The 27,722-nt window shown below is 39.7% G+C and overlaps 1 protein-coding gene across 4 annotated transcripts in view; it reads left to right on the top strand.

Moving 5' to 3' along the window:
- Positions 1–26,427, top strand: part of zmp:0000000711 (tubby-related protein 3) — a 38,178-nt gene extending 11,751 nt beyond the window's left edge. For 2 of the 4 annotated variants that reach the window (XM_036576639.1, XM_036576637.1), the window contains exons 3-12: positions 2,752–2,803; positions 10,623–10,785; positions 17,362–17,550; positions 21,221–21,354; positions 21,449–21,640; positions 21,725–21,837; positions 22,704–22,821; positions 22,913–23,011; positions 23,199–23,370; positions 24,625–26,427. In XM_036576639.1, coding sequence (XP_036432532.1) covers positions 2,752–2,803; positions 10,623–10,785; positions 17,362–17,550; positions 21,221–21,354; positions 21,449–21,640; positions 21,725–21,837; positions 22,704–22,821; positions 22,913–23,011; positions 23,199–23,370; positions 24,625–24,758 — 1,366 coding nt within the window. In that variant the 3' untranslated portion in view covers positions 24,759–26,427. Of the gene's footprint in view, positions 1–2,751; positions 2,804–6,359; positions 6,818–10,622; positions 10,786–17,361; positions 17,551–21,220; positions 21,355–21,448; positions 21,641–21,724; positions 21,838–22,703; positions 22,822–22,912; positions 23,012–23,198; positions 23,371–24,624 lie in introns of those variants that run through there. The other 2 variants (XM_036576638.1, XM_036576640.1) reach the window with 2 other exon arrangements.
- The last annotated feature ends 1,295 nt before the right edge of the window (positions 26,428–27,722 follow it).

The raw sequence follows: 27,722 nt of genomic DNA, 5'->3' as shown, positions 1-27,722 counted from the left end.
CTGTCGGTCAAATGTAATCTCAAAAGTGTCCATTTTCTGTTTTCGCGCAAAGTAAGAAGTAAAAACGTTCAAATGGCTTGAGCGTCTCCTACAGCTGGCAAAGTCGTTGCTTAGCAAGTTTCAGCAAAGTGATACAGTGTTTGTGAAAAAACGTGATGTTATGGGGAAATAACAGCACGGTTAGAACACTTCTCAACCAATCAGCTTGCGTGGCTGGAACTAACTGTTGTATAATTGGCCATACTGCCCAGCACTACCGACATTACAGCAAAAAGAGAAAGTACGACATGTTGCTTTAAGCTACATCAGTAGTCAAGATCTGCCGTGACAGTGATGGAGAGAGATAAATAGATGTGGACATCTTAGATTCCGATGATAAAATTACAAAACACATTCAGAAGGTGTTGCAGTCCACGATGCCTGCTATAGCTGTAAGGCAAGGTCTACCTAAACTGCACGGATCAGGCTGTTCATGTTTCAGTGCTGAGCTTTATGTTAGAGTACACAAGCGCAATATTACACAAAATGCGCATGATGTCTTCATTTTATAATTAATAATAGAAATGCTGTATAAATATATTTTGAACGTCATTCTCAGTTATTGTAGCCTCCTTTCTCCGCCTGTCTGCTCCCTTTGACACTTGCTCCTGAAACAGTTTCAAAAATCAGCTAAATAGCATGAAATACCACCAAATCAATTTAGAGCACTATTGATTGATCAGCTCAGTAATATTTATAAATTATATTTACTTGTTTTAATACTATATGTTACTCTAGTAGAGATGTGTGAATTTGTGTTTTTATTGCTCATTTAATTTGCTGTTGCATATTTCATGTGATGCCCTCCCTCTGCATGTGATACTTTGGTTGTCTTTCTGCTGTAGACAAATGTTATAATTATGACAGTAACAGTATATAGTAGAGGTGCGCGGTATGGAAAAAAAATGTAACATCACGATACTTCAGGAAGTTTTCGCGCTACACAATATGTCATGATTTATGTATTTTTTGAGATTAATAAATTGTGAAAGACAAAATAGTGCCACATTTACAAGTGCTGTCATAAACTATGAATACAATGATTTAAATTAAGTATTTCATGGACTAAATCCAATTAAACAGGACTAATTATGCTCTTTTTGTAATCAAACATGCAGTTTGGTAGTGTTTTTTAGTAATGATGATACAACATGCTCAGAAAAGCGTACTGTGGCATATTATGATGTAATTTAGCACAATAATGATAAATATTGTCATATTGCCCACCCCTAATGTATAGCACTCCCAAACTTAGTAATAAATAAAGTTAACAGCTAGACATACATTAAATTTCCCGAGGCATTGTTAAACAACCTCCTGTCACTCCTCGGTGATTCAAAACAAACATAGACATTTAATAACAGCCTTATATGATTAAAACACCTGTAAACACTTTCTGTAACACTTGCTGACTAACTCCATATCATCAGAACACTCTCATATATTCCAAAAAAGCTCTCAAACACCCACAGCCCTGAAAACCTTTCTGTAAAGTCCTTTTCACATGTAGAACATGGGACATTATTGGGATACTTTTACCGGTAAAGTTCGGGCTTTATGTGATTCACACATGCAACAGTGGTATAGGCAGGATGCACTCGTTCATACTTCACATGAAATTCCTGATAAACAGAACATGACATTCTCAGCATCAACAAGCAACAATTCCTTCATTCTGAATCATGTATAAAATACACTACTCGTGATGTTTTTTCTCTCTGAAAACTTCAGTGACACAGCTGGCCTTGCTTTGTACAGAAGCAGCTATACATGCACACAGGGTCGATTTTTAAGAGACACCAAGACATCAGACAAACTCACAAATACTCCCAAACCTTTAAACGCCAGGAACTGATATAGCATGAAAACGTTAACTCAGCAGGCTGGAAACCAAGCATGTTTGAAATAGCTTTTTCATAAATGCAGAGAGACACATTGTGTGATGTTTTAGATCCTTTTTGTGGTCCAGTAGAGGAGCCCTCTAGTGAAGAGTGTTGTTTTTCTATAAAGACTTGATTGGTGTAAGGTAGTCATAATTAAAGCTATTTTCACCTGGTTGCCTTAAATTCATTTATTTGAGTTCACTGAACTTCAAATAAAAAAAAAAATAACAGAATGTGATGGTGATAGAAGACAGGGATTGCAACATCTAAAGCACAATTTCAGCCATTTTATTTGCTATCCAGAACCACTAGAGTTACTGAAGTTTTTATATGTAATATTGATGATGGTAAAATAGAGGTAAGTTTGAAAAAAAGTTTTCTCTGGAGACGTTTTTACCTTACAAATCACTGTATGTACCACTCCAGCAGGAATGCATTTAAAAGAAAATAATTTTAGTTCAAAACTATATCTCAAAACTACTGTAAATCAATGTCCCAGGCATCAGGCAGTGTATCTGTAACCCATTTCAACCCAATTTTCTCTGAGGTAGCTTTTAGAGGCATTGACCTCTTTATCACCGCCTCTACGAACAGTTCTGACTTCTCTAGAATGGAGCATTTCACATCAAACCACTCAGAATGATTTGTTTACATCTTAACCAAGTAATTATAAAGAAATAAAAAAAAAACACATTTTTTAAAGGGGAATTGCCCTTTAAGGCAACCAGGTTGCTCCCTTTCAGTTAAAACATTGAGTCATTTTTTACAATCCACTGGTTGTGGGTTTGTAAGTTTAATTGAGTGTTTATCGGTGTTTCTGTGTTTGCAGTTCCCTGGATGATGACAGCAATAGCCTCAGACAGCAGAAGCTGGAGAAGCAGGTGAGTAAGACATTAAGCACATTGTAAATGTCACATCCTTGCATTGTTTGAATACATTTCTTCTCAACTGTTCATTTTTTTCTCTAGAAAAAAGAAGTTAACACTGAATATTTCTTCACTTGTTTATCAAGTAAATGTTTTGAAACAGATCTTTGAACTTTCTGAACTACATGTCAGAACAATTTGAGTGTGTAACACCAGCAATCTGCCAGTTACTACATAGGGTCACCCAGTTTTCTCATGTGAAACAACAGTTTGTTCTATGTTCATTTGGAGAAGTGAGCAGTGCACAGGCTGAGGACAAGCAGTTGAGCAAATCTGTGGTATCGCTTTTACAAGTCACATTTTGACACAAAACATGTAAGAGTACCAAATCAAGCTGTCATATATCTGTCGAAGGTTTCCGCATTAATGAGATTTCTCTCTTCCTGGAGCAAACTGCAAAAAAAAACTACATTTTTGCATTATCAGCAAAATTGTTCCGCTTATCAACCATGTTTCCTCTAACAGTAAGATATCACTGCTTATTAAATTTGTTTAATTTCCAGTTCCATTTCATTGAGTTATTTAACTGTTCTAATTTGTAATGTGATAAGTGACCTTTTGTTAAATAGAGAGAGCGGTTTGCTGTGTGACTTCCTGAAAAGAGCTCAGTGTTCTTTGTGATCAGATGATCACACGGATTTTATTGGCTACCACTGGCCAAGAAAGGACAGTCTGGTTCCGGCTACACTGTTAAAAATAAAGGTGCCAGAGGGTGTTCCTTTAAAGAACCATTTTTATAAATGATGTGAGTTAAAGAACCTTTTCTGAAGTTTAAAGAACCTCCACAAAACGTAAAATTACCAATTAAAGATTTTTCATTGAATGATGTTCTATGTATGAAGCTTTATATCTGTACAGAGAGTATTGGCTTCAGCCTGTGTTTTAAACCAGCTATAGGGTTTATAACTGTGCTAATCTCTTTAAAAGTGTCCATTTTATTTAGCTAGGTTGTAAGGTCCAGTACATTTTTAGTGAGGTAGCTAGTATGTCACTGACTACAAAACTCGCTACTGATTCTGAAACTCAGATGTAACTTGTAGTGCACAGTACGTCACACTAAAATTTTCTAGTTCTTAATAATGAGCTGAATTATTGAAAAACTGAAAATCAGCAGTACCATTTGCTCTTATTGTTATGCTTAAGAATAGTATTAGACCCAGTCTTGAGCAGGAAGCTTAGTTGATTTAAGCCTGAATGGTCAGCTCAGCTCAAACAGATTTCATAGCTGCCCACACCCTTGAGACACAGGAACGCCATACCACAGCTGTCACACCACAGTACTTTATGTGGTTAGTAAAAGTTTATTTTAACTTCAGTTTGTGGTTTGCATGCATGTAGAACACCATTTTCAATAAGTTATTATATTGCTCTCTATTCTGCAGTTCTGAAAAGACTCCTTTACATATCTTTTGGACAGTGGGTGGGCTGCATTTGGTCGGAGAGCCTGCTCTTGGTAGATTGCCAGTTATGTTGAATTTTGTCAGATTTATATCTGAAAGTAACTGGCTGTTCCTGTGAGATTGCTTTATAACCCTTTCCAGCCACATGTTCCTAAACAAGATGTCTTCTGAAGTCCTTTAAGAATGTTAGTGATCTTGTTATTATCACTTACTTAGTTTACACCATACTTGACCATGGTCATGTTGTGTACATAAATCTGGGCTGTTCAGGTTTCTCACAAATTCTAACCATTTATGCCTGTTTTAGTGCAGTTTAGTAGACGATAGAGCTAACAGTGCTCTGACTTTGCAGTCTGCCACAGTACATGCTTCTGCTAATCTTTGTAGACTTGGGAAATGGTAAACATTTGATAGATTAGGTCCACTCAGTCTATTCATACAATTGAAATTAGGGTCAGACATCTATTTTACCTGTATATAGCTTGTTGGACATCACATTCCAAAACTATGGACCTTAATATGGAGTTTCCCCATTTTGTAGCTGTAACAGACTTCTCTCTTTTAAGACTTTCTACAAGATTTTGGAGTGTGTTTGTTTGAATTTGTGCCCATTCAGTCAAAAGAGCATTTGTGAGGTCAGACACTGCTTTTGGACGAGAAGAACAGTTTCCAGTTGATCCCATGCAGGGATATCTTCTACAAAGTGAGCATCAGAGGCGGATATATAGCTCTGTCATCACCTCACATGCTAATATACTACGTGAATTGTGGCGGGTTGTAGAATTAATCCAGCTAAAAGCCATTGTTAATGCTAGCTAACACTACATTCCTCAAAAAGGCCTCCATCTGTTGTTTTTATCAGCTGACTAACATGATCCAGCACACTGTGTCACACACATATACCTATGATTTTCGCTTCCATACATGACTGAGCTGTTGTTGCTCCAAGATGCTACCATTTCATAATAATTGCACTTACAGTTGACTGGGGCAGATCTAGCAGGACAGAAACTTCACAAACTGACTTGTGGCAGAAGTGGCATCCTATGGCAGTGCCATGTTTAAAGTCACTTAGTTCTTCAGTATGACTCACTTTACTGCCAGTGTTTGTCTATGGAGATTGTGCTTGATTTTACACACCTGTTAGCAATGGCTGTGGCTAAAACACCTGAGCTCACTCATTAGAAGGAGTGTCTTTGCAACAAACTCTCCTTTATCTCTCCTGTATCCTGTTTAATACCATAACATTTATTTACAATGACTGCACTCAGCTACTAGTTACAAAGTTTTTCATTTACAGAACTCTGTAGGTGTGTCAGTTACATACAAATATTAATAACACATAATAATATCTCAGGCTTTTTAGTTACTTGTTTTATTTATAAGACTTTTATTTATAAAATTTGGCTTTGCTCGTTCAGTGTGAGTGATGTAAGCATTATTTCCTGTGAAAGTATATTGGGCTAGCAAGTGAATATCAGTTTGTTTGCCTAGGCTGCTTCTTTTTGTTTGTAAGTAATGTTTTCGCAGATTGTCGTTTTTGCAGTTTTTATCTGCTGTCTTTCTAGTGATGTAAAAGATGATGACTTAGATGTAATGTGGGGCCTTTTCTCCAGAAGGCCATGTTGTGTAAGTGTGTGTATTGATCCTACAAGGGAAATTTGTGTTGTGATATAGTATTTTTGCCATTGTTATGCTGTTTAAGCATAAGCTAAAGTAATCTGTGTGTGTTTGTGTTCTGAATCTCATGCAGTTGTGTGTGTGGTAGGGACATACTGATGTGATTCAGCATTTATAAATTAGCATTTAGAAATCATGTTACCAGCAGAGAAAAGTAGATGGCACAGATTAGCTGTTTTTCTATGTTGACCTTAAATGGTTAATCCTGTTATATTTTGGTGCTCGTTCAAAGGGACTCCTTGCTTTCAGCAACTTACAGCACGCGAGAAAACACACACTTGGACTGTCCGTATAAAAGAATATGTAGTGACAAAAGATTGTTATGAGTTGTTTTGAATACTCCAGCTCTCTTCATCTGCGTACTGGAGATACGGTGCGAGCATTATCATATTATCCCAGTATGAAATTACAGCATTTCTCCCCTGCATGTGTTGGATGGTACAGCCCATCTGAGCTTGCCCTCTCTCCTACACTCTCATTCCCTCACTCTTTCACTCAGTTTCTTTCTCCCGCTTTCTCTAATCTTCTCTCCATCTGTCTGTTTTTATATGACCTCTGCTCACTTCCTTTCCTGTAACAGTTCTCTTTTACTGCCTGCATCACAGTACTCTTCTTCTCGGCAACAGTTACACACACATGGTCGCGCAAACAGACTCTCATACATTCACACACTTTCTCTGTCTCTCTCGCTTCGTCTAACACTGAGAGCTGCAGCTGGTTGTTGTTGGAAATGACTAGTTTTGGAGTAGAGTGGCTGATTTGAGGGACGGAAGCATGGCTGGACTTGACTCCAGTGGAGCGAGTGGACCTAGAGAGTGACGGCTATAACTCTGTGGACCGCTGCACTGCCACCAGCCTGTCTGGTTCCAACATGATGTCTGCTAAGAGGGTGCGTCAACTTCTCTAAATTTCAGTGCATGTGCTTTTGTTTGTGTCCTTTCATGCTGGTAGAAGAAAGTGAAGGGAAAGAAAGTTTATTTGGTGCTAGTCAGTGCTTTGGGTTTTTAGATGATTGTGTATGAACAATGTACTGGACATCTTTTACTGTGTGTGTGTGTGTGTGTGTGTGTGTGTGTGTGTGTGTGTGTGTGTGTGCTGCCGATACTATTGTTCTCCATTCTCTTTTGAGTGCCACACTTTCTGGTCTTTAGAGATTGGCTTACAGCTCAGTCACTCATCTGGTATTTCCATTAGATTGTTCTTGTAGCTTCATTCAAAATAGCAAAGCATCTGTGACATGTCTTAAGAACAAGAGCTCTGCGATTGCTGTTTTACACTTCCCTCTCATGGGATTCAACCTGAACAGATGTGGTCCTATTGCACGTTTTGTCTCCTTTATTGAACATTTATGGTGAACTAAATTTGGAAAATAAGTTCCAGTGAGATTAAAATTATGCATTCTAAAATTAGGGAGCTTCTGAAAGCTCAAAAGCCATTAATTCTGACCTTCTGTCTTGATTTGCATATTTAATCAGGGATAAGTCCAGCTCGTTAATGAGCAACTGTCAAGTGATCCCTGTCGGTCGTTGGTAACCATAGCAGCACCCTTTGAATGCCCCAATAGGGCAAACTAATAAAACTGCCTGTGACCGGTTTAGTTCATACAGATTAATGGTTTAAAAGGGATTGTAGTTATCTGTTAATCTTCAGTGTTTCTCACAGATTTGAAATATACTTTAGTGCCGAGAGATACACCAGCATGGCCAAGTGCAAATAAATAACACAGTTTAAAATACCATAACAATTATGTACTCAGCTAAAACCAGTACACAATATTTCATTTACAGGACTGTGTGAGTATGTCAGTCATATACAAATATTAGTAAAACTGAGGCTGTTTATTTACATGGTTTTGTTTCAGAGACTTTTATTACAAATGGCATTGTTTATTGAGGGGTTATTCCTCTGAAACTACATGGAAAACACAACGAAATGTCAGCTGGACCATTTCTTTCTGTCAACAAACTGCTCTGTAAATAAAAACACACTGTCTGACCTGCAGTTTTTATCTGCTGTCTTTTAATGATGTACAGGAAAGATGGCTGTTGCTGAGCCTTTTGGCTTCAGTTGGTACATGTTATGTACTGTATTGATCTTACAAGAGAAATATGTTATTTGACTGCCTACCTAAGCCCCATCTTAGAGAAGCAGAGCACAGTGTCTCCAGCAGAGGGGTGTGGGGGTGGGGTGGTACCGGGGGCTGTTAAGTGCCTTGCCCAATGGCACAACCTGGTATACCCGGTTAGTCGTGGGTTTTGACCTCATGACCTTCTGGTTGCTGGCTGTAGCACTACGCATAAAGAGGCGCTCTGGCACCCTGGACACTCCATCCTATTGGGGGTCTTATTTGAAAGTATGAAAACCGTGCCGTTTTTAATTCACTCTGGCAGGGGAAGACATATAAATTGAAGTGTTGTATAACTGACAGAAAAGGAGTTAAACACATGCCAGAAACAAAGGCTTGAGTGAGACCCTAATAACGTCTTTTTGACGAATAACAACCACTGCTACTTATTTTTTTAACACATTAAAATACATTTGGCCAGGCATTCGTGTGCTAGGGTGCAGTGCCAGAATATAAAAATAAATGTGTGGGGAAGCTCTGCCTTTTTTTTAAAGTAATCCTAACTGAAAACTTTTAGCCATACTTTAAAACCATGTCAACTCAGAACCCAGGCAGCTCAGCCTGGAGTTGTAAACACTTTGTGGACAGTCTGAACAACCTTATTTTTTTATTGTTAGTATATATATATATATGTATGTATATATATATATATATATATATATATGTGTGTGTGTGTGTATATTACTTTCTCTTAGCTTCCTCTGGTTGGCCAAATATGCCTTCTCATGAGCAAGAGAAAGAGAGAGAGAGAGAGAGAGAGAGAGAGAGGGATGTCTTAAGTGAAAGTATTTCAAGGACAGGAGCTTCTCAGCTCACTCAGCTTTGCGTGTTCTGTTTCCATAGGAACATGTGCTTTATTTCATCCAGATATGAGGGGTAGTGTGTAGATGTTTTTTTTTCTCCTTCTTTTGTTTCATCTTCAGCCAATAAATGCTCCCACAGTCCTACATGAGCAGCATGAGAGGAATTAGAGCAAGTTTTTCTGCACACTCTTGTTGGTTCAGGGTGTGTAGTAATGCTGATGACAGGTGATGCTGTTGTTTCTCTGGTTACTGTGGTTTAAATATTCAATATTGCAACACTGAATTTTTGATACGGAGGCTGGTATGTGCACTACTGTTTTCCTCTGTCTTTTAGAGTTTAAGTGGTATTACTGTTTTTAGGTTCTTCTGGCCAAATGACATTGGAGAAAAAGTTACACTGCAATTTGTAGGTTTTTGTGATAAATATTGTGATACTTGAAAAACTAAAAGGAATCAAAAAATGTACTCAGATAGACTATTCACAAACAGGGTTAATTATCACTCAGTGGAGAGGTTGCGGATCCCAAAGGAAAGAGTGTGTTTAGAAGGGGAATTAAGATGGTATTTCATTTTTTTGGTTAGGGCTACATGATATGGACGAAATACTGCATTGCAATTAATGCCGCTGCAGTGGAAGTTTTTCACCACTGCAGTGATACAGAGGACTAGCAAAAACCTGTAAGTTGTTGTTAATGTAATACTTCATTTAGGGCTAGCCAGAACAGCATTTTACAGGCTTTGAATACTTGTTGATATGAGGGTTGTGCCATTTACAGCAAGTGGCAAAAAATAAACTCAAAGCTTAAAACTTCACATCATGTGCAAATGACTGCTACTGCCACTTTGGTCAGTAAAAAAGGCTACACTGATTAGCACAGAAGTGCACTACAAACATCAGTGGTGCACTACAGAAGCACACTGGTTCCTGCTTGTGGTTCAAAATGTGTTTTACTTGGCTGCTCTCATGGAGATATAAAACTAAAAAAATAAAAAGATGGTAATATGTGCGATGATGGCAGTAACCTGCCCACCACTGTTGTTGTCATGTTATAATCACAGTGTTGCGGTAATTATTGCAGTCCTAATTACATCCTGCCACATACTGAGATTGCAATATGCTCTATAATATGCTGAAATTACATTAGCAAACCTTTGATGTGATGCTGTTAAAGTGTGACCTCTTGTTTTTTACTAAAAGTATTTTTGCTTATTAAACCATTTGAATGCCTTGATTCCCCCACCACCTGAAGAACATCTGAGCTCAAGGCACACAATAAAGCATTTTATGATTTAGTTAGAGGCTCATGTGCATATTGCTTGCTGTGATATTGATATTGCAAAAGCTGATGACGTGATTAAGAAACATCATTTTGAACAGCCTAACTCTATACTTGTATGTATGAGTGTATTGGTATATGTTTATATGCAAGGCTAAGTACTGGGGGCTGTCTTATTGACTAGGAGTTCCTTGATTTGCTGATAGCCTTGATCTCTTTAATTAAACACTTTTAATGAGGTTATGTTGATGCTGAGATAAGGCTGTCTGGAGCACTGAGTGAAAGCTACCCCATTTGGCTTCAGCCTGATTATACCCCTGACCTCACCATCAGCTCAACATAGATACACCACATGATGATTCCTCAGACATGCAGGATGTGTGTAGAAGTATGCAACTGCCATTTTACTCAGGCTCAGTGAACTGCAACTCAGTCCCCATCATTCACTGTCACAGCATGTTAAATATGTTTCTATCCTCCGGTCTGTAGAGGGCGCTCTTGGAACAGAAGCAGCGACGGAAGCGACAGGAGCCCTTGATGGTGCAGCCAAATCCAGAGGCGCGCCCTCGGCGCTCTCGGCCCCGCCGCAGTGAAGAGCAAGCACCGCTCGTTGAGTCTCGTCTCAGCATAACAAGTGACGTCATCCTTGATGGTGAGAAAAAGGGGTGGGGCCTGAGACAGGACAGAATACAGAAGAGAATAGCTTTAGAAGGAAATGATATCTACAAGGAGTTGCTAGTTTATTAAGTATAATTAACCTGTATTAAGATGCACTGACCATTTTATCAGGTGCACAGTTACTGACTGTAGCCGATCTGTTTCTGCACAATTTATCAGCCGCCTTCTACTTCTCTACATCGGAAAGGGACCACCATAGAACCACCGCTGACCAGATATTGCCTAGGTGGTGGCTCATCCTCAGCACAGCAGTCACACCAACATGTTAGTGGCCTGGTAGCCTGTATTGCACTTGTACAGCAGCTGAAGTTTTTCAAAGGTGCATGAGTCTAAATTGAAAATACGTGAACCTCTGGCATTTAAATAGGTGAACTACCTTCCTGTACATCAACACATAACACCCGTAGACTCAATGCTGCCCAGCGTTGAGTTAATTTAGAGTTTGCCAGCATTACCAAGCAGTGTGAGACTTTACTTTCTAGTGGTGAGGTAGGCTGCCCTTCTTCATTATTTAGATATAGATGATAAAAAATTTGACATTATGCTAACATTGCTTGAGAGGCAATCTAAATACTTGATATAGCCTACATCTCAATAGAGCACACTGACTGCAGTCATTTTCATAGCTACAGTTTCACAAGAATTTCGACTTCACAGGATGTTAACAACAGTGAACACCATGGCTATCAGCTAATGTATCTCATTGTGGTTGTGGTTGCTTTCAGGAGCCTAGCTTAAAGATATGTGCATCAAGAGAGCTGTAATACTGCTCTCACCCTCGCAAAGTATTGATCCTTTATACTTGGTAAATCATAATGACATGCCATTACATTTCACTTATTCAGAGAGACTTTTTCATCTAATAATGCAAGACAAGTACTCTCCAAATGTTACTTTGTATAGCAGTGGCATTTGACCAGAGCAAGCATCAAATTCCTGTGTCTCTTTTGTCCAGAAAAATTGCAAAGTTATAAGCCTATAAACACTTGGCATTCGGTTCATGCCAATGTACTATTTGAGAGTGTCTTTGCTGTGCTGTCTTTCTTTGTAATGAACTACAATAAGGCAAATATCACCTCTACAGCAGTGTTTAAGGTGGAAGGGAAAGTCTGAATAAGAAGCCAGCTTTAGCCTTGTCTAGTTAGCTTTGTTACCTGCACGGGAGGTTGATGAGGTTGACTAGTATTATATACACTATATTGCCAAAAGTATTCACTCGTCTGTTTTCACACGCATACGAACTTGAGTGACAACCCATTCTTAATCCATAGGGTTTAATATGATGTCGGCACACACTTTGCAGCTATAACAGCTTCAACTCTTCTGGGAAGGCTTTCCACAAGGTTTAGGAGTGTGTTTATGGGAATTTTTGGCCATTCTTCCAGAAGCGCATTTGAGAGGTCAGACACTGATGTTGGACGAGAAGGCCTGGTTCGCAGTCTCTGCTCTAATTCATCCCAAAGGTGTATTATCGGGTTGAGGTCAGGACTGTGCAGGCCAGTCAAGTTCTTCCACACCAAACTCGCTCATTCATGTCTTTAGGGACCTTGCTTTGTGCACTGGTGCGCAGTCATGTTGGAACAGGAAGGGGCCGTCCCCAAACAGTTCCCACAAAGTTGGGAGCATGAAATTGTCCAAAATCTCTTGGTCTGCTGAAGCATTAGGAATTCCTTTCACTGGAACTAAGGGGCCGAGCCCAACTCCTGAAAAACAACCCCACAGCATAATCCCCCTCCACCAACTTTACAGTTGGCACAATGCAGTCAGACAAGTACTGTTCTCCTGGCAACCACCAAACCCAGACTCGTCCATCAGATTGCCAGACGGAGAAGCGTGAGTCGTCACTCCAGAGAACACGTCTCCGCTGCTCTAGAGCCCAGTGGTGGCACTTTACACCACTGCATTCAACGCTTTGCATTGCGCTTGGTGATGTAAGGTTTGGATGCAGCTGCTCAGCCATGGAAACCCATTCCATGAAGTTCTCTATGTACTGTTCCTGAGCTAATCTGAAGACCACATGAAGTTTGGAGGTCTGTAGCGATTGACTCTGCAGAAAGTTGGCAACCTGCGCAATATGCCCGCTGACCTCGCTCTGTCATTTTACGTGGCTGAGTTGCTGTCGTTCAAAATCGCTTCCACTTTGTTATTATACCACTGACAGTTGACTGTGGAATATTTAGTAGCGAGGAAATTTCACGACTGGACTTGTTGCACAGGTGGCATCCTATCACGGTACCATGCTGGAATTCACTGAGCTCCTGAGAGCGACCCATTCTTTCACAAATGTTTGTAGAAGCAGTCTGCATGCCTAGGTGCTTGGTTTTATACACCTGTGGCCATGGAAGTGATTGGAACACCTGAATTCAATGATTTGGATGGGTGAGTGAATACTTTTGGCAGTATGGTGTCCATCCTTCTGAAGATGGTTCATCCAAAGCATTGTTTTACCCAGCTATCTGAGTGATGAGGATGTATCTACTTAATTCAAAATCTAAAGTTGGCCAATCAAACAGTGCAGGTCTTTAATTCTGCATCTGACTTCATCCCCATCGCATGTTATGATTCTATATTTGAAAAGCTTCTTGTGTTGATTCTTGTTTTAACACATTTCTTGTTGTTAACATTTTTGGCAGCACAGCACATTTTCCTCCATAATGTTAGGCAACACAGTTTGCTAACCAGATACTCACATGTTTTCAGAAGGTGCAGATGGAGATGGGGCAGAGTATTGTGGTTAGAGGAGGGTCTTATAGAATGACCAACAGGAGGTCAGTGTAAACACAGACAATCTCTCCCCTCCGCCCTGCAGTTCTACAAAAGTGGTTTGTCATGCACATAATAAACTTGTGCTGATGCCTTTGCTAAAACAGTTACATTTTTATCATGCTCTACATATTTATTTTGCAGGTTTTTTGTACTCGTAATTAAAAGAGATACATTGGCTAATGCACTTTTAAACACTGTGTACATTTATTGGCACCCTCCTTGTTGAGTATATAGCTCTTTTTTTTCCATGTTTAGTTTGTGTTAGTCATCATCTAGCACTTCATCAGTGGTCAGTTCCTGACCTCAAGACCACTGTCAGCTGGATATTTTTTATTAGTGGACTATTCTTAACCCAACAGTGACTCCAGCAATGCTGCTGTGCCACACACATTTACATGCCACTGCCATGCTGGTGTCATTACTGTGCTAAGAATGGTCTGCCGCAGCGATGCGGAAAGAGGGGGTGCTGAGGGTGCAGCAGCATCCCAAGTATTCAGGATTGACTGCTACTGCTAAAAATAATAATAGTAATAAAAAAATCTTAATTTTAAAATTATTTGAACCCAGTAAAGACCTGTGTGTGCTTGTTCCTGAGTGTTTTTTTTAAATATATATTTCTAAAACCTGCGTTAGTGTGCACTGTTTCACCTTGCAGGGCCGTTGTTAAAACACAAACAGTGTATGAAGAGCAGTAGGCTATTTCTGAGCCACAAAGCTACCTAATGCAGTTTTTAAACTTTAAAATGACTTGAAACTAGTTTTAAAAAAATAATTTAATGTAATACTGCTTTAAATACATTTATTGTTTTATCAACCATTTAATCTTCCGCTCTGCGTTCAAGTATTGACTGTGGGTGTGACACGATCTTTTACTGCACCACGTATAAACAATGTGAATGGTCACCTCTCAGCTCATTTACATAAAGTCCATCCAGAACTAGCAGAGTGGGCAAGTTTGATTTGTCAACTAGGTGTGTATTATTGTCTCTTGCTACATTATCGCATGTCATGGTACTTTTTGCTGTAAAATATAAAAAAAGAAAGAAAAATGAAAAAAGACCAGTCACATATGTATGTGCTGCTTAAAATGTCTGCACCATCTTCCTGTGTCCTTGTCCACCGCCTAAATAATACCTGGTCAGCAGTGATCCTATGGTGGTCCAGTGTGGCTGATGCATTTTGCAAAAACAGATGGTAATTGTAGAACTACATAGTGCACCTATATGGTAGGTATACAATCAAATTTCATGTTTTGTTGATTTTCTAAGTAAAAATAAGGCAACACATCCCCTACAGAGGAAACACTTCTTCAGATTTCAATGCACAATTATTGTTTGTGTGATGAAATTACCATATTATAAACAAAACTTATGCTGCATTTTATATTTTATGTTTTATTTTTTCCCCAATATGTTAAACTCAGCAAATTAACAGGAATAGAGCACTAAAACTGATAGATGTTAATAATATAAAACTGATAGATAGATAAATGTCATATGTAAGTTTGTCCCTGTAAAGTCCTATTTTCACTCAACAAAACTTGTAATTTGACCAAGGGGGTGGTCAAACTGTACCTGATATAATGGCCAACGTGCGTATCTACAAGGTAGGTGCACCAAAAAAAAATTTGCAACTTGGTGTATATTGACCTTGGTGTATATTGACCTTTGATAGGTCAGTATGACTTTGACCGAGTAAAGGACAGACGACAGCAGTAGAGATATAGAGAGCAGTGCTGAGCGCTGAGTGTTGAGCAGGTTTACCGACAGCAGCTGCAGTAGCCTGGTCCACGCTGAGGAGTTGCTGCAGTTTGTGGTGGGAGGATGATGGTGATACTTGGACCTCTTTTGGGCCCACAGGCAGCGAGCACAGGAGCTTTAATCAAAATCGGCCTGGATCACCACATCCCACTCATTTTGGAAGGTAGAGCTGTAGTGATTCAAGAAAGAAAGAGAAAAGAGGAATTGGGTTAGAGTGCTGTGAGGCTGCTTTTCCCAGCGGCGGTGGTTTTAGGATGAGCTTCACAGTGAGATCTGAGCTCATGCTTTAGTAACTTAACAGTCTCTGCACTACTGCCAGCTCCTTCCACATTTAAATGCCAGTAAATGACAGGGCTGTTTGTGTACAGAATTTGTATGTCTTTGTTTGCACTTTTTGTGTGTGTGTGTATGGAAAGTTTTGAAGGTGTTTGCTGTAGTGGTGGAAACTCCTCGGTAGGCAGTCTTTAGAAGAGAGGCCTTTCAGGGAGACAGAGAGTGCACAGAAACAAGAAAGGGGTTGTTCAACACACTCACAGCTAATCCCTTCAGCAAATATGAGCAACATAGCTCATGCTATACATGCACACAAACCACACACAGTACAAACTGAATGGAACTAAATGAACATGCTTTGATGTTATTATGCTGTTGTTAACTTTTAATATCCAGTAACTATTCTTAATTTTTCAGACTGGGGTGCACATAATTAATTTTTATGGCTGATTTTCATTTATTAAAGTGGCAGATTTTTATTTTTTTTTTGTCAAAACTCACACTGTGTGGGCTATTTGAACATATGAAACACTCTCAAAATCTTTCAAGGAATACTCCAGTGTTTTTCAACATGACTTTTATCATCTGTAGCGTATGATTAAATAACACACCACAATAATTTTTATGCATTTTTCTCTACGTAAAAGAAAACAACAGAAAATTTTCTTATACTCATAGTAGATACTTTTTGAGTCGCTGAATTCTGTCAGTAAACGTTTGAAAGATGTAACTGAAACTGTAACCTCTAACTCTAGTTTAGTTCTAGCAAACTTTTCCTCAGTAAAAAAGCAATTCCAGTTACTTAAGGTGAAGCTTTTCTGCTATCCATGCATAATCAGATGGGAACCTGTGAGGAACTTCAGTTTACATGGAGCTGAATGGCAGTAAGCTAGCCGTGTGGGCTGGTTGTTTACCACTATGTGGGTAAAGTATTACCTCTGGAAATCTAGTTCCATCTCTGAAATAACAAATTATATAGATCAAGAACTTAATTTAGAAGACTCAGTATGCGTATCACAAAGTTTACTCAGGCAATTCAGCACCTAGCCATCAGCTTGTATTGTGAGTCACGAGTCAGCAGGATTTTTGTTCTTTTTTAAATATAGATAAACATTGTTATGATTGTCTTAATCTCACAAACATACAAATACTAGGACTCAACTTGAAATATTAAAATGACTAAAGCTTAATGTTTAATGATGCCTAGTTGAATAATTAAAATAGACTTTAATGATTTTACTGATTCGAAAATTATTTTTAGTAACATTTTCCATTTTTAATGACCAGAATGTCACAGAGTAAGGTTTGAAGCTATGTCTGTTAATATATATATATATATATATATATTGCAATTTTATTACCGTAGCACATTGACTGCCACTAAGGTTTTTCTTTTTACTTGTGCCACATAATATTTTGTTGTTTTGATTCACTTCATCACAGTTTAAAAGAAAAACATTAAAGAGTGTCAGTAGTTAAAAGTAGTACAAACACATATTGTGATAATGAGAATTAGAGTAAAAAAAATTGAAAACTTTAAAATAGACAAATAAAAAAATTGAAAAATGAGCTATTCTGAATGATCTACTAAATGATATGAATGGTTTTTTATCTGTGTGATGTTACGGGTAGTAATGACAGGTTGAACAGTGGTAGATGATTCCTTTAAGGGGCTAACCAGACCATTTAGATAGATTTTCTCTCTTAGCATCACAGAGAGGTGATGGTGTTAAAAGTATCTGGTTCTTCAGCAGGTATTGATGGGCCGGCAGCTTTCCTGAACTCAGAAGCTCCTGATCTGGGTACAAAGATCCAGGTGCTCTCAGTCAGCCAGCCGCAGAAACCTTCTCCCCCTCCAGCTGAGGAGCCTGAGAGAGATGGAGACACAGACACACTGCTGGAACCTAAAACAGATATACACACACTGCTGCAGAGACGCGGTGAGTACAGACACACACATGCACTTCAACAATGGAGTCAAAACAGACATACAGACAGACACAAACAATGACTCCTACAGTCTCACAGTAGTTTACATAGGAACCCACTGGGCCCTGCACTGCCTACACTCCAGTGTTTGCTTTAGGGTGACCTGAGTGAGTCAGTGAGCTCTGCTCTCTGTCATTTACTCAGCTCTCCTCTGAGGACACTCAGAGTGGGCAGCTGAATCTTAAAATACCTCAAATAACACTGCACTGTACTGTACAGGGCATAATATTATTTTCCCACTCTATATGTAGAGCACTGTTTGTACATCCAGTAGCTAGTTATTTTGAGCTAAGCCTGTTTCCTCCTCCAATCTTTTCTCTGTGACTTAAAGGGGAATTCCACTGACTTTTCAAAATTTCTGCGTAATTAAATAGTTTAATTGTGGGATGTAAACAAAGTAAACAAAGTCAGGGTGGTTTGATGTAAAATGTACCCACTTTATTTACCATCCAAAACCACCAGTGAACTTATGCGTCTTGAGAGTTATGTTATGTTGCTAATGGTAACATAGTAAAATTAAAAATATCTTTGGATATTATTTTTCCTTTTAATGCCCTGCATGTAGTTGTCAGCCATGAATACATTTTAAGCCAAAAGCTTCTCAAAACTATCATAAAATATTGTCTCAGGCATCAGGCAGAATATTCATCACAATTCATGTAATGATTTCCGTGAAGTAGTTTTTAGAGGCATTAAAGTTCTCAGATGTCTGCTCACATCAAATCACTACCACTGTGAGCAATTCTCAATTCTAGTATGTTTTTAGAATGGCACATTTTATTTCACATCAAATCTCTTTGAATGACTTTGTTTATATCTTTAATGTTTTATTATGCAGAAATTTTGAAAAATCTGTGGGATTCCCCTTTAACTGTGAAGAGCATCTCTGTGGACAGAAATATCTTAAGTTTAAATATTGTTCCAGGGTCTAAATTCACAATTTGTAGTACGCCAATGATGTCACACAATCATGCTGCCACCATTTTGGTAGGCAACTTTATGTTCGTTTGGCAGCACAGTGGTGATTTGTTATGAGATAACAAAGCTATCACCAATCCAGCAAAGGCAGTAAAACACGCTTCACAGGTCTCGGAGGATGCCTGTGCTAGCCTTCGCCCTCCTAGCGCTGGTGGTATCGTGTGAATGAGTCCTAACTAGTGGGTGGAATTGGAGATGACTAAAATTGGGGAGAAAATCTGGGGCAAAAATACCCAGAAAAATGCACTCATTAATGTAGGTAAAGTACAGAGCTGTTTGGTACACAACATTAGATCAGCCAGTGAGACACATTCAACATTCTAGCAGCTCCAGTAGTTTCAAGCTTTGCTGTGCAGCTTCTTAACTACTCATTAAACATTTAACTGCTCATTAAACATAAACAAGCCTTTTGTTGAATGTAATTAAATATATACAAAACCATTGGGAGGTGTCTGTCACAAACCCCTATATTTTGACTTGGGAAAATAATACTTAAATTTTTTTTTGGTATTTTTTCAATGTTTTTCTAATATCTTTTTTATTTGTTCAGTGAAGTTGAGAGGTTTAGATTTATCATGAACTTAATTTTTAAATAAAAAGAACAGTTTTAGTCCATAGGCAGAGCCTTATTTTACCCACACCCTGGCATTTTAGAACAGGAAGTGAGACTGCATCCCTGTCCCTCATGGTCACATGGTGAGCAGTTTGATCCCAGTGTTTTGAAGTAAATGTGTACCAAAGTCTGTGAATCAGTGTGTAACATTAAGAACTGTCACTACTGAAATGCATATTTTCTGCAATTAAGTAAACTTTATTGTGTTAAATGAAAAATACTATGATTTTATGTAAATTTGTCACTACCGAAACAACTGGTAAAATATTGTTAGTGTTATGATTGTTTTGTTAGTGACAAAATGGAATATCCAGTCATTTGTTTTAATAAAATAAACATAATTAAGATGTAGGGTCATTCAAAGAAAAAGGATTTTAGTCTAAAGGCCAAGTGAAGTTTTTTTCTAAACTTGAGTTACTCAGATTATATAGATCCAGTCCACCAATCAAGCAAATCTTGCAATTGTAGAAAATTATGTTTAATGCACCGCATATTTCTAATGTAAAAATCTACTTAAGACTGAATATTTGAGAACAAAACTGTGCCTTATATATATCAGCACTATGTACCTGAACGGATTCCAAAGCGTCTTAGACACACATTGCAATTTGATCATTCAAACCACCTTCGGAGGTGGTCAGGGATGCATATGGCTACATAAGATTTGCAGTGTGAACACTAAAGCATCCTGCTTCTTTGTTCGTCTCCTGTCCTGTTTGTTTATAAGTAATCCATGTCATCTGAACAGCCTACAACAGCTGTACATGTACACGAGTGAGGACTTGCAGGGCATTTTTGTCTGGCAACAAACGCAGTGATAGCTGATGTAGAAAATGTATCCTTCCTCTGGTCATGTGCACACTGGAGGCACATTCGAGACACGTGGAAAGGCCAGGTGGCTTTACGTCTCGCTGTGCACTTCTGATCAGATTACTCGAGACAGATGTTAATGCCAAGCGTGAACGGGGGCCAGAGAGAACGCCTCTGTACTAGACACGTGAACCGTTTAAAATCCGTCCACTTTAGCTGTAATGTGCACAGATCCCTTCCACTGTCTCTGGAGTAAATCTGTTCTCTGTTATTGAGTGCTTTCATCAGGCCTTCATCATCAAGTTATAGGTCCTTGGGCACAGTTTGGCAGGCTCTTTTCTGTTTCTTCTATTTTCGTTGGTCAGGGACATTTGTATGACATCACAGCAGGTTATATGAGGGCTGTGCAGCTCCACAATGGAGGCATAATAACTGCAGTGTTGGGCACGTCACTATAATAAGATTTTTTTTTTGCATAGCTGGGGCTTGTGGCATACAAAACTAAAATTAGACTATCTAAACGTATCATTAGATATAGACAACTATCATATTGCCATGGCAGGCATGAAAATTGTTCATGGACCATTTTTTATCAAATTCAAAAGCTTGAGCGCCACTGGTCAAAGTGAAAATAAGTCAACACATCCTCTACTGAGAACACACGTCTGCACATTTTTATGCACATTTACTGTTTATTTGCTGAATTTAACATACTTGGAAACAAGTATAAAAAGTGGCAGGTACAAAGATTATGGCATGTTTAATATGTTCAAATTCAGCAAATATATAGAAGCCATACTCTATGCTGCTGGGATATTTGATGTAGATTTTAAGGGTCCCCCAGGCGCATCTTTTGAACATCTGGAGGTTTATATTTAAAATATGTTCACAAGAAATGCTGGCTTACTGCTAAAAAACAATTAAAGCTTGTCCGAGGTAATGGTTGCTAAGCAGTGATTGCAGGAAAAAACAATAGATGCTCATGAATGAAGTATTGACTGTGGGGAGGTTGATTGGGTCTAATTCAATGCCGTGGTTGAAATTAGTTAAACATTTAATCGCTGTGCTGCTAGTAAAGATCCCACTGGAAAATCAAAGCAGCTGTGTAGATTTTGTCAAGTGTTCATACCTGATGGCTCAGGCACCTGTCCGGGCCTAGACTTTCATGTTCCTATGTTGAGATTAATGAGGCTCTGAATGAATCTGTTTCATGTTGTCAGGACTCTCGGGCAGCATGAACTATGATGAAGTCAGTGACGATGATGATGACGAAGCAGAAGATCGAGTCCGGTCACTTTCTCCTAACACGGAGTCCACACGTCCAGCTTCTGCCTCCAGCACCAAGTCCAGCACGGTAAGACTCCTGACTCCACATTCACTGAGATCACTCTCAGAACTCTGTGTTGTTTCAGCGATACAGCTTGGTGCAATGTCTCTGTCCTCATCAGGAGTGTGTAACGGTGGGATCGCCCATGGCAGAGGGCCCCTCCATCGAGGTGGATAACCTGGAGGAGTTTGTGCTGCGGCCGGCTCCTCGGGGTGTTACGGTCAAGTGCCGTATCACACGGGATAAGAAGGGCATGGACCGTGGCCTCTACCCAACGTACTTCATGCACCTGGAGAGAGAAGACGGCAAGAAGGTCAGAGACTGACCCTGCTGAGCTCTCTGTTTCCTCTCACTTACAGCCTGGCTCATTCTCACTCTACCTGTCTTCCTTTCTCAGCTCTTCCTGTTGGCTGGGAGGAAGAGAAAAAAGAGCAAGACCTCAAACTATCTGATCTCAGTGGACGCCACCGACCTGTCTCGCGAGGGAGAAAGTTTTGTGGGGAAACTAAGGTGTGTATAGGCTTTCGCCAAAACAGATACACGTTTATAGCGAAGTCTCTTTCTCTGTCAGTACGTCTGTCAGGAGATCCATCTCTCTCTATCCTTATTCACTCACTCTTCTATTTGCCTGTCTTGTAAAGGTGGCAAAAATAAAACATTACAATACTTGAAGGAAGTTTTATGATACATTGCATGTATCATGATACTTGTTTCACTGAGGCTCACTACAGAGAACCTCAGTGAAACAACTGTAATCTTACAGGATTACAGTTGCGTTAAAATTATTAAAATGTGAATGTTTTAGCACAGTTGCTGCTCTTCCAGTGTAGAAGTTTTAGGAACCTTAAAAAATATATATGTTTATCTGGGTAGTAAGTTCTTGTTTAGTCAGAAAAACATTTCTATTAGAATAAATACAAATGACAATAATAAAATAAGTAGTGATTTTACGTATATCAGTGTGTTTTTTTTATCTTTTTCAAACCTTTCCTCGTTGCAGTATAATTTGTGGTTGTCATCCAGTACCTGGTTTGGCTAATCAGTGCTTCATTAAGTTAAATTGCGTGCTGGTAATGAAATTTAACAAATTCATGTGAAGGCTGGAGTCATCCAGGGGAAATCTGGAACCATCCCGTATGTTGTCATATGTGTCTCATAATCAGCTCATTTTTGTGTTTTACCTCATCCAACAGACCAGGTTCAGCTCATTAACTAAAGTCTGTTATATTCTATGTCAGGTGTGTCAGAGCAGAAAAAACACAAAAATGTGCAGACTAAGGGTTCTTCAGGAGGACTTGGATCAGGTACCACAGCGAGAAAGCCCATCACCTTCACTCAGTATTACGTAGTTTAATGGTTCTTTGTATCTGCTGTAGGTCTAATCTGATGGGTACTAAGTTCACGGTGTATGACAATGGCACAAACCCCAGCAAAAACCCTGGGGCTTTGCTGGAAGAGAGCAACACGCGGCAGGAGCTAGCAGCTATATGCTACGTGAGTACATATACACACTCATACATGCTCTTATTTAGAACTGCGTAGTGTCACAGCTGAGTGAGCATGTGTTTACGTCTTCTATCTGTAGGAGACCAATGTTCTGGGGTTTAAAGGACCACGCAAAATGACCGTCATCATCCCTGGCATGAATATGAACTTCGAGCGTGTTCCTGTTCGCCCCACTAATGTGAGTCTGATTAACAGCAGAGCTTTATTCCAGTCAGTCTTCTCTTCACTTCTGATGAGTACATAATCTCACACAGTTCTCATCATCTCACAGCTGTTTTTCACAGATTTTTGTGTTCTTGATAAATGCAGTGTAAGGAATGATGTGTGTTTATATCTGTGTGCATTTATGCATTTATTGTTAACAGGATCAGGAGTCTTTGTTGAGTAAATGGCAGAATCGTGCTTTGGACAATCTGATCGAGTTACATAACAAAGCACCAGTGTGGAATGATGACACTCAGTCTTATGTGCTTAACTTCCACGGAAGGGTCACGCAGGCATCTGTCAAAAACTTCCAGATCGTCCATGACAATGATCGTGAGTTCACTAACAGTTACTGATATGTAGGTTTTTAGATGGATTATTTGTTTTTCAGTCTTGACCTTCCCTTCCTCTCTCTCTTTTTCTCACACTTTGATTGCTACACTGTATGGCCAAAAGTATGTGGACAACCCTCATAATGATTGAATTCAGATGTTTCAGCTACACCCGTTATGAGCATATAAAATCAAGCCTCTCTCTGGGGCTGTTTTTCAGAGTTTGGGCTCTACCCCTTAGTCCCAGTGAAGGGTAATGTTAAAGCTCCAGCATACAAAGACATTTTAGACAATTGTGTACTTCCAACTTTGAGGGAAAAGTTTGGATAAGACCTTTGCTTGTTCCAACATGACTGTGTCCCTATGCACAAAACACGGTCCATAAAGACATGGTTTGACAAGTTTGGTGTGGAGGAATTCCAGTGGCTTCCACAGATCCCTGACCTCAACCACAACAAACACCTTTTGCGAGTCATGCCTTCTTGTCCAGCATCAGTGGCTGGCCTCACAAACCCAAATGCTCTTTTGACTGAATGGGCACAAATTCATACAGACACAAAATCTTGTGGAGAGTCTTAAAAGAGTGGAGTCTGTTACGGCTACAAAGGGGGCAACTCCAAATTAAGGCCCATAGTTTTGGAATGGGATGTCCAACAAGCTGTATATAGGTCAAATAGATATCTGACCTTCATCTTAAATGTATGAATAGATTTAGCAGACAATCTATCAAACATTTATACTTTTACTATTTCTTTAACAAAAATGAGCAGAAACATTCACTGGGACAGATTGCAAAGTCAGAGCACTGTTAGCTTTATTGGTTTTGGGGAAGGCCCTTTCCTGTTCCAGCATGTCTGTGCCCCTGTGCACAAAGTGAGCTCCATAAAGGTCTGGTTTGATGAAGTTGGCGTGGAGAAACTCTAGTGGCCTGCACAGAGCCCTGACCTCAACCCCACTGAACACCTTTGGGATGAAGTGGAACGTTGATGGTGAGCCAGGCCTTTTCGTTCAACATCAGTGCTTTTTGACACAAATTCCCGCAGAAGAGTGGAGGTTGTTATAGCTGCAAAGGGGGGCAGCTCCTTATTAATGCATAGTTTTGGAATGGAGTATCTAACAAGCTCATACAGATGTGTTGGTGGCATGTCCATAAGCTGTTGGCCACAGTGTGTATTTAGCTTTCTTAGTCTTTGTAATCTGTCATTCTCATATTTGTTTAGGTTTTGAGTTTTTTTTTCTGCTTGTGTCTCTCCAGCGGACTACATCGTGATGCAGTTTGGCCGTGTGGCTGAGGACGTGTTCACGTTGGACTATAATTACCCCATGTGTGCTCTACAAGCCTTCGCCATTGGCCTGTCCAGCTTTGACAGCAAACTTGCTTGCGAGTGACTCCACCGCCTCCTTACCAGGAAACACTCCTTTACTGTGAGACCATCAGGACCCTAACATAGCTTCCCTGACTGGAAATTTCTTTCTCTTGATCATCTACCATATTTGGTACAGCAGAGCGCACCTCTTTCCCTTCCCTGATCTCCTCCCACCCAGCTCCTTCATATCTGATCATTACCTGTGCTGGAGAGCCCAGCACAGGGAAGAAACCCAAAGTGGCACAAAAGACACAGAGCATCTGCTGTCCTCCTGTTTCCTCAACAGCAACAGTTCAGGAAAGGAGAGAAAAAGAGGCCTAATTATCATCAGATTCAATTCTGACAAAAGGCTACTGTTGATTTTTTTTAGCCTCAGATCTGTAAAATCTGGCATAACATCTATATGGCAATGTATTCTGAGGAGGAGGAAGGAAAAGATTTATTAGTGAAAATATATGGAAATGTCTTTTATAAGGGAACTCCATTCAATCTGTTCTGTTGTGAAATACATAAAAACGTGACATCATTCCTTTGTGTTGACTCATCGTCATGTGTTGTTTTACTCCAGCATGTCCTGCGAAATGGAGTTTAGGTCACAACTGAACAATGGTGAAAGGAGAATGATATTTCAGTTCCAGCAAAGGGACAATGAAGTTACACTTAACGAGTGGCAAAGGGACAATGACAGTGGGATGGTGCTTTGTTTTTAATACATTTTGATTGGTGTTGTATAGCTGTTGAGTTACATTTGTTTTTAAATGTGTTCCTTTTCTAAAGCTGGTTTTTGTGTTGATGATGGATATTTTTATCAGTGTCAGACTGTGGTTTTGCATGTGGCTTGATGTCTGTTTTAAATTGTGTAGCAATGCTGGAGCCCTTTCCTTTCTTTGCAAACTGAAGATGGCTCACTGCTGTTTCAGCCTTTGAGTTTTGCTGTCTGGGGAACACTTGCACTACATGTTGAAGCTGATAAAGCAGCCTCGTGTTCCTTAACTAGACACCACTACCTTCATAGATAAATGACTGTGTTCCTTCCCTTGGCCTTCCATTCCATAGCCTGTTTATTTAATTCCCTCAAATGGGTTAAATTGTGACAGCCCCTCATATTGCAGAGTGAAATTGTGCTTATCATTTAAACGTTTGTGTGGCCTTGATATTTTTAAAATGGTAAAACAGTGCAATGACGCTTCCCTTGTGAAATAGAAACACAAAATGAGAAAACTATTTTGGTAATAATGACCGGTGGGTGGAGTTTAAATTGCCTTAATATGTTCATGTAGAGTGTAAAGAAGGCCTGGATGCAGGGTCAGTTGATAAGTGAGTCCACATTATGGGGGATTAAAGCACATTTCTCCCTGTCTAGTTACTGAACGTCTGCAACCCTGGCTTGTGTGTGCGTTTACATCTTGTACTGTATGTGATTAATCAGCCAACAGTTTACTGGAAATAAAAGGAAAACCTATTTTTTCCATTTTAAATTTACTTGGAGTGAAGTAATGTTTGCAGAAGTTATATTTTAATTATGAAATGAGGGCCTTTTTTCAGTTTTTCAACTGAATTTGAGGTCTGATTATCAGAAAGTGTACGCTGACATCGAGATTTTACTAACTTGTACAAAAACTATGTAAATAAAATGTCAGTAAAGAGTCTGTCTCCATATTCTAGTCCAAATACAAAGTTTAACAAATCAAGATTCACTGATGTTTTTCTCGTTGTCTAGGAGTTGCACCATGAACATCTTTAAAAAAGACACACTTTAAGGCTCACATCAGCTTTATTTTGTAGGGTTTGAAAGCTCACAAAGAATCTCATTCACACTTTTTTAAACCAATTTTTCTCCCTAATGTAGTCGTGGCCCATTCCATCTGCTAGCTAGGTCTCCCCTTATCATAGGCTGCTATTAAGCTGAAAGGGTAAATTCTAGTACATGCTTCTTTGGATACACCAGTGCATCTCTTTAAGTGCTAATGCAGCACCACCAGACAGCTCAATACACTTGGATAAGAATGCTAACTGCCAATTCTGTTACATCAGCTAACAGACATGTTTGCTGGCTTGCATCGCAAAGTGATGGGGGAGATGGAGGGCCATCCTACTCTCCCACCCACATGAAAAATACTGGGACCCAACTTGAAAACATTAAATGACTAAAGCTTAATGTTTCCTTGTTGAATAATGAAAAAATAAATCTAAATGATATCAATGATTTTAAACTGTAACATTTTCTAATTTTCACAAGGAAAACATTCAACAGCAGTATGACAACAGTACATTTTTTCTGATTATAAAGTGAATCATAAATATCAATCAACATATCTTCATCATCTTCATCTTCATCATCGTTAACCGCTTAGTCCAGATAGGGTCGCGGTAGCAGTTGGGAGAGCAGAGAATCCCAGGTGACCCTGTCCCCCGCAACTTCCTCCAGCTCATTCCCGGGGACCCCAAGCCGCTCCCAGGCCAACTTGGAGATATAATCCCTCCAGCGGGTCCTAGGACGACCCCGGGGTCTTATTCCGGTAGGCCGTGCCTGGTACACCCCCACCGGGAGGCGTCCCGGGGGCATCCGGATCAGATGCCCGAACCACCTCAGCTGGCTCCTCTCAATGCGGAGGAGTAGCGGCTCTACTCCGAGCTCCTCCCGGATGGCCGAGCTCCTCACCCTATCAAACAGAGTGTAGCCCGCCACCCTGCGAAGAAAGCTCATTTCTGCCGCTTGTATTCGCGATCTCATTCTTTCGGTCATTACCCACAGCTCATGACCATAGGTGAGGGTCGGGATGTAGACCGATCGGTAAACAACTCTTCACCACTACAGTCCAGTACAGCGACCGCGTTACTGCTGCCGCTTGTCCCAGCCTGCGGTCGATCTCACGATCCTTCTTCCCATCACTCGTGAACAAGACCCCGAGATACTTAAACTCCTCCACCTGGGGCAGGTCCTTTCCCCCTACCTGGAGTGGGCATACCATCCTTTTCCGGGCTA

Source organism: Colossoma macropomum, unplaced genomic scaffold (assembly GCF_904425465.1).
Source record: "Colossoma macropomum unplaced genomic scaffold, Colossoma_macropomum, whole genome shotgun sequence".
In the NCBI taxonomy this organism is placed as follows: domain Eukaryota; kingdom Metazoa; phylum Chordata; class Actinopteri; order Characiformes; family Serrasalmidae; genus Colossoma; species Colossoma macropomum.
This window is presented reverse-complemented; position numbering and strand designations above follow the sequence as displayed.